This window comes from Dipteris shenzhenensis, chromosome 10 (assembly GCF_047967505.1).
Source record: "Dipteris shenzhenensis isolate YYH24624 ecotype China chromosome 10, Dip_SZ_1.0, whole genome shotgun sequence".
In the NCBI taxonomy this organism is placed as follows: Eukaryota; Viridiplantae; Streptophyta; class Polypodiopsida; order Gleicheniales; family Dipteridaceae; genus Dipteris; species Dipteris shenzhenensis.
Genome location: NC_141605.1, coordinates 57,171,007 through 57,178,885, shown reverse-complemented (window position 1 = coordinate 57,178,885; position 7,879 = coordinate 57,171,007). Strand labels below are relative to the sequence as shown.

The 7,879-nt window shown below is 44.1% G+C and overlaps 1 protein-coding gene across 1 annotated transcript; it reads left to right on the top strand.

Moving 5' to 3' along the window:
* The first annotated feature begins 2,321 nt into the window (after positions 1 to 2,321).
* On the top strand, positions 2,322 to 7,149 carry LOC147898011 (pentatricopeptide repeat-containing protein At5g27110-like). Its single transcript, XM_087380443.1, has one exon. It carries the CDS (start codon positions 3,087 to 3,089, stop codon positions 6,282 to 6,284), a length of 3,198 nt encoding a protein of 1,065 aa, XP_087236569.1. The 5' UTR covers positions 2,322 to 3,086; the 3' UTR covers positions 6,285 to 7,149.
* The last annotated feature ends 730 nt before the right edge of the window (positions 7,150 to 7,879 follow it).

The window sequence follows — 7,879 nt, the reverse complement described above, 5'->3', positions numbered from 1 at the left end:
TTAGGATTATGGCAACGAGATAGGGAGGGGCTGGCTGTTTACGTCTACGAATGGTATCCTTAGCCAGGACATTGTCCACTCTAGTGAATGTCATTGGACCAAATGAACCCAAGAAGAATCGTGTCTCTCACACCTGAGGCCTAGAAAGAGAGCCAAGATACCAAGCCCTAGGTAATGAAGTCTAAGGGAGAGGGCATAAAGTTGCTCAATAACCTAGCAATGATCGATGTGTGTCTAAATTCCCGTAAGCAATGTTGAATAGTCTCCTCAGTAGAAGGCAACAAGTACAAGTGGAATCTGCCCCAAACCTAGACCTCCACTAGTTCATTGCAATCCCTTCATGAATAGAAAGCCAAAAGAAAAGATTGATTTTTCTATTCTTGAAGGATTCATGAGTCTCTTCAAATGGATTTCTACAAGTCAGCAAAAATCTGAGGAGCTTTGGAAGGCTGCCATCTTCTAAGGCTACACTAAAAGTTCCTAGCATTATTGACCCTATTGTGAAACAAGAGAAGGCTCTCCTCTTGGCGCCCTACATCAATTTATTCCCACTCCTCGAGGTTCCATTACAAAAACTTTATAGGGACACCTCCATAGAGACAAAGCCTCCATGAACCCAAGGAAATGTGATCCTTGAGTTAGGATCTAGATACCGTCCTCAAGCAAAAAACACTACTCCGCATGACCTACAACCTTGACAGGCTAAAAAGGAATAGCCTAAGTATACCATCTATACACCTGGACAACTTGTCCCTAGAATGAACATCAACCCTGACACTCTCTTTACAGACATGCACATACCTTTGTAAATACTTCATGGGAGATTCTAGCGAGCATATCATCATAGCATATTTGGAGATCTAAATACATTGAGGCCATAGATGGTACTCAGATCCACCCTACACACACTTTGGCCAGTATTTGGACAGAGATTGTACACACCTAGTATGTAGGGGTCTTCCTAGCGAGCCTCTACCAGGAGAATTCTCTTCTTAGGGAGTGGAGAAGCTCCCCATTTTTCTCGGAGTCTTGTGTAGGTTGAGTTGGCACTTTCAGCCTTAACTTTGGATCATATTCAAGGCGTCATACTACATTGGCCTAGCCTATAATTTGCCATTATTGCCAGTCTTTATAATTAGCGTCCATGGGTTGATCCTCTTTATCACATCCCTATTCCATTTCTACAGATTTGTTAGAGGAAATCTGGGCACAAAGAGAGAATGGAGAGGCTCATAGGATCCTCTGACAGATGTATAGACAACATGGGATGGGAATCTAGGGGATCTGGCATCAGCAGGTAGCACATGGGCCAATATGTAGGTAGCACCTACCTACCACATGGGTTGACATGGAGGCAGTAGCTGAGCCAAGCTAAAACAAGGAGCATATTGGAAGTATAAGTTGGACTGACATGGATCCATTAGATGTAGAAAGTTGGTCACAATAAGCACTCAAACTTCCCTTAATTTATTGTTGTTAGGGATTCAGATAAAATCGAAAAAGTGCCTTAAGATGTTTTCCAAGTAAATACTTACAAGAATTTCTCTGGCAATTTCCCATTCCTTGCATCTGCATTCTAAGCAGCACATGCTTCAACATGTAATCCTTTGATAAGTCTTGACACATTTCTAGGGAAGCACTTTTTTCCAATCAAAGCTTGGAAGCACTTATTTTTGTGTGCAAGAGTGTACATGCTATCTTTTATCACCGACAAGCTCCTTGAGTTGCAAGCACACCTTAAAGCTACATCGATTATCGAGATACTTGTCACCATCAAAGTAAATGTTGCTTCCATGTTCTCTAGCAATTGCCTTTTTTGAATAATGTAGTAATGAGTATCATAGAACCAAATCACACTAGTTGTACAACAAACATGTGATCTTAACTTGAAAAGATGAGTATCTTAATGCCAAATCACACTCCTTATTTTGTGAACCACCATGTGGTCATAACTTAGAAAACATGAGTATTATAAAGCCAAATCACACACCTGATCTTAGACATCATAATGATCCCATATTTATTCTCTATCATGACACTAAAGGAGATACGCTAAACCTTAAGATCAAACAAGCACACACTCAAAAGAAGTACAAAGCCGTTAGTGGCTACAAAGAATTTCCCAACAAAGCTTTCATTGATGTTAGTGGATTAACATCATTGATAAATGAAGGCAATTCCTATTTTGTGATAGACGATCTGTCTCAAAGTTTTTAGTATATGCTTTTCAAGTTGCTTTTTAGTATAAACACCAATTAGCCAACTAATGGAGGAATTAAAAACTCAATCTATGTTAGGTTCAAAAATTTCGATCTAGTGACTCGAGAATTGGGAACGACGAAGAAAGATCAGGCACTATAGCATGGAGCTACAAAGCAAGATGGGAAATCTTTTAGCTGAATTACCAGTTCTGTCCAGGATGTACCGTCATTCTTGCGAGTACAACTATTACACCTTCCAGTTCGCCTAAGCGTCGATGTCAGAGATGGTAAATTGTGTTAGCAGGAGTTCAAGTAAGGAAATATTACAAATTAGCCCAGTGTGACGGAGAACCCTTTTTCAGTCTACGGTTGCACTGAGCGGGAGAGCAAGAAACCATATCAAAGGAGCCTTGCTCATGCCACCCTAGCTGCAGAGGACGACTCCCAAAGGCGAGGGTTTTGATCCGCAAGAACAAGATAAGTGATCTATGGGTTCTTTTTTGCAGAGCTAAAGTTGTAGATCATGGTCTTCAACTAGAAGTTAGGCTTTACCAGATTTCAGACCGAAGGAGTCTTTGTGGATAGGCCACCGCAGATCATAGAAGATTGATTTTTTAGTCTAAAAAAGACCATCCCAGATGCTCCAGATTTCAGTCCGACCGAGGTCCTGTGAACAGACCTCTCCTGCAACCGAATTTGAGTTGAAAACATGCTTGAGAGAAAGGAGGTTCCTCAAGGGGGAAATCAGGGAATCAAAGGGGCTCGTCGGCAAAAACAGGCTTACACAAACTGTGAAGCCCGCACAGTCCTGCCACATGCGAGGTCAGCTTTGGCTGCGGCGTACCAGTCGGTGCGCAACTACCGAGAGAGGGCGGTTGTTGCAAGATGCTGAGCTTAGAGGCGACGCTCGGAGTTTTGGACCGAACGGTTGGGCTGCCTTCGTTTCAGAGCTTTATCTACAGCTTACAGAAGTGCAGGAAAGAAAAAAACCTGTCATATTCCAAGCGTGTGCATGCACATATTTGCAATAGCGGGTTGGAAGCTAATAGAGCTGTTGGAGACTACATTGTGCCGATGTATGTGGAATGTGGAAGTGTGTCCGGTGCTCAGCAGGTTTTCGGCCAGTTGGTTTATCGGAGTGAGCGTTCATGGACTTCTCTCATATTAGGGTATCTCCAATGCGGGCAGACACAGCATGCTTTCAACTTGTACCAGCAAATGCAGGGAGATAGTGTACATCCGAGCAGGTATACGCTTATGGCGCTAATAAAAGCTTGTGCTAGGCTGATAGATTTGGAAAGAGGCCGGGAGATTCATGTAGAAATTGCACAAAAGGGATTCGAGAAAGATGTATTTATTGGCAGCACTTTGGTTGACATGTACGTGAAATGTGGCTCACTTGCAGAGGCACAGGAAGTCTTAGACAAGCAACCAGTTCGACATGTTGTATCCTGGACCGCACTAATTGCGGGATATGCTGAACATGGACCTGGCCAGGAAGCGCTGAAATGTCTTGAACAGATGGAATTGGAAGGCATCTCTCCAAATGCAGTCACCTTTGTTTGCATCTTGAAAGCTTGTTGCAGCATAGGGGCTATAAGCAAAGGGCGAGAACTACATGCTGAAATTGCACGAAAGGGATTTGAAAGTGAGCTTTTTGTGGGCAATTCTTTGATCGATATGTATGCCAAATGCGGCTCACTATCAGAGGCACAGGGAGTCTTTGACAAGCTACCAGTTCGGGATGGTGTGTCTTGGGCTGCACTAATTGCAGGGTATGCTGAACATGGACCTGGTCAGGAAGCTCTGAATGCTTTCGAACAGATGCAAATGGAGGGCATTTCCTTGGATGCTGTAACGTTTGTTTGCGTATTAAAAGCTTGTGGCAGCATAGGAGCCATAGACAGAGGGCGGGAAATACACAGGGATATTACTCGAAAGGGATTTCATAGAGATCGTTCTGTGAGCAACACTTTGGTGGATATGTATGCCAAATGTGGCTCCCTTTCAGAGGCACGGACAGTCTTTGACAGGCTGCCAGTTCGAGATGTTGTGTCATGGAGTGCATTAATTGCAGGATATGCTGAGCATGGACATGGTCAAGATGCCTTAGCATGTTTTGAGCAGATGCAACTGGAGGGCATCTATCCAAATGCCATCACGTTTGTTTGCGTCTTGAAAGCTTGTGGCATCATAGGAGCCACAGAAAAGGGCCAAGAAATACATGCTGATATTGTAAGAAAGGGCTTTGACAAAGACCTTTTTGTTGGCAATTCTTTGGTTGACTTGTATGCCAAATGTGACTCTCTTTTGGAGGCACGTCTAGTCTTTGACAATCTGTCAGTTCAAGATGTTGTGTCATGGACCGCACTTATTGCAGGTTATGCTGAGCATGGACCATGTGAAGAAGCACTGCAATGTTTTGAACAGATGCAATTGCAACACATCTCTCCAAACGGTGTCACATTTGTTTGTGTTGTGAAAGCTTGTGGCAGCATAAGAGCTATTGACAAGGGACGAGAAATACACAAAGAGATCAGACAAAAGGGATTCGAAGTAGATAATCTTGTTAGCAACTCTTTGGTTTACATGTATTCCAAATGTGGCTCATTATCAGAGGCACAGGAAGTGTTTGACAAGCTGCCAGTTCAAGATGTGGTGTCGTGGACTGCCCTAATAGCAGGATATGCTGAACATGGGCCTGGTCAGAAGGCACTTTACCATTTTGAACAGATGCAATCGAAAGGTATCCCCCTGGATGCTGTGACGTTTGCTTGTGCCTTAAAAGCTTGTGGCAGCATAGGAGCCATTGACAAAGGTCGACAATTGCATAGGGAAGTCGAACAATTTGGGTTTGAAAGAGATCTTCTTGTTGGCAACACGTTGATTGACATGTTTGCCAAATGTGGCTCACTTCCAGAGGCTCAAGGAGTCTTTGACAAGCTGTCAGTTCGAGACGTTACAACTTGGACAACTCTAATTGCAGGATATGCTGAACATGGACCTGCACAGGAAGCACTGAAAGCTTTTGAACAGATGCAAGTGCAGGATGTCTCTCCAAATGCTATTACATTTGCTTGTGCCTTGAAAGCTTGTGGCAGCATAGGAACCATAGACAAAGGCCGAGAAATCCATACGGAGATTGCAAGAAAGGGGTTTGAAAAAGATGATGTTCGCAGCGCTTTGGTCGACATGTATGCCAAATGTGGCTCACTTTCAGAGGCACAGGAGGTCTTCAACAAGCTGCCAATTCGAGATGTTACATTGTGGAGTGCAATGATAAAAGGATATGGCTGGAACCATGAGGGTAAAAGGGCTGTACGATGTTTTGAGGACATGCAAGAACAGGGTGCAAAGCCGGATGCTATTACGTTTGCATGTCTTCTTAATGCATGCAGCCATACCAACCTGGTAGGCAAGGGCCTGGAATATTTCAGGCTGATGACACAGGAGTATTGCATTACGCCGACAATAGATCACTATACTTGCGTTATTGATCTTCTTGCGCGATCAGGCCGCTTGTATGAGGCAGATAAGTTTCTTGACACTATGCAGTGTCCTCCATCTGAAGTAATGTTGACGACTTTGCTGAGTGCCTGCAAAACTTATGGGGAAGCAGAATTAGGATTGAGATGCTTTCAGCAGCTTGTCCAGATAAGTCCAGAATCTGCGGGTTCGTATGTGCTCATGGCAAACATCTATGCAACTGCTGGCAGGTGGGATGATGCACATAGAGTAGAGGATTTAAGGAAAAATATAGGGGCACTGAAAAAGCCTGCATGTGCTTGTATAGAGGTGGACAAGCAGGTGCATGAGTTTGTGGTTGGTGACAACCAAAGTAATGAAATTTTAGCAATGCTAGAAATCATGAGTTCAAGAGTGAAGGGGGCTGGTGGGTATGTGCCAAATCTTGATTTGGTCTTGAGACCCAGTTCTTACGAGGAGAAGAAAGCTGCATCACGCGAGCATTCAGAGAAAATGGCTATAGCTTTCGGCTTTCTCAACGCTGCCCAGGGACAAATGATACGTGTGACTGAGAATTTGAGAATATGGAATGACTACCACAATTTGAGTCTGTCCTGAATGTCAGTTTGATTTGCCTTCGCATCAACCTCCTCAGTAACTTCTCTCTTGATTGTTTGTTCTTCAGTATGGACAAGATCTTTAACTGTAGAGACTAGCTGAGGAGTAAGGGGGCGAAGCCTTGCAAGCTTTGACTACAGCTCTTCCATGTGTTTTTGGAGTTGCTGGCTTTTCCTGTACGAGGTCCTCAATGCGCTGTTGCAGACTGTTATGTCTGCAATGAGGGGGAAGCTACCGCCTAAGTGAAGGACTTCACCTCCTTGCTGATCATAGTTCAGAATGAGATAAGCGAAAAAACCCAGAAAGTTGAGCAAGCAAGAACCTTGAGCAACCGTTCAATGTCTGCAATGTCTGTTGGATGAACTATTGCAGTGAACAGTCTGCTATTGGGAGAGCTTCAATGTCTGCTGTTGGGTGGACAGTCTGCAATGTCAACTATCTGCTGTTGGCCAGCGGTCAACTATGGTGAGCTTCAATGTCACGGTCAGCCATGGCGTCTTCAAATGCAGAGGAATGGCATCTCCAGCAGCAGCGGAGTTGTGGCTTCTTCCAAGATGGCGTACCAAGTAGTCAAGCAAGCAGAATGTACTGGAGTGTTATATAAACTTCCAACAATGGCATGGCAGCTTTTCTTGACAGAGTTCACCAAGCTGCGTCCGTTGAGCAAAGCTGGGGCAACATCGTTGAGCGAAGTTGAGGTGGTGCTCTGAGCCATCGTTGAGTTGAATGGAATGGCGACTGATGTCTAATCGTTTTGGGATTCGTCTTCAGAAACCTCGGCTATTTCTCTGAGCTTTGTGAGTTCGTGGTGGCTAGGGTTCCATTCGTAGCAGCTAGGGTTTGGGTGGGGGAGGCTTGACTAGTATGCTCCATGGCCTGGCTAATGCCCTGGGCTGAGCCATGGAGCCCAGCTCAGCCAGGACACAGAGGAAGGAGAAGGCAAGGGGGGGGGGGGGGGCGGGGCAGAAGAGAGAGAGAGAGAGAGAGAGAGAGAGAGAGAGAAAGAGTCGATGGTTGTATGTGGTACTTAGACTTGGCCACACATACAATTGTAATTTAGATTTATATGCTATTAGATAACCTGCAATTTTCATGGCCTTTTTATTGTTTGCAATCCAAACGAGCATTAGGAAAAAAACGGAGCTCATTTTGGGGCCCTGTAAGAAATTCATGATTTTCCTATTTTCTTGGCTCAAAATTAAAAAGTTTTAGAGTGAGGAGCACAACTTTATACGGTCGAGCATTCAATCGGAGATGTAAATCATGAGACAGATAAATTGACATTTTGAAGTTCCCACTTGAGCTTTTTTTAGTGCGTCATAAGTGCTACATCCAAGAACCCAAAACTTCAAATTATTTTGGTGTAGAATTTGGTGGTTTGGCATGACCATTGTGTCTGGAGTTAGGCAAAAATCCCCAAAACGACTTTTGGATCACTAAATTTCACCTCCCAAAGGAGTCAGAAGGCCAAAACAAGTGTCACATAAGAATGTGCTAAGAAAGCGATTTGGGCACTTGGCCTGGGCTTTCTTAAGCACATTCTGTTTGGTACCTATTTTGGCCATTCTAACCCCTCTGAGGTGTAGCATATATGG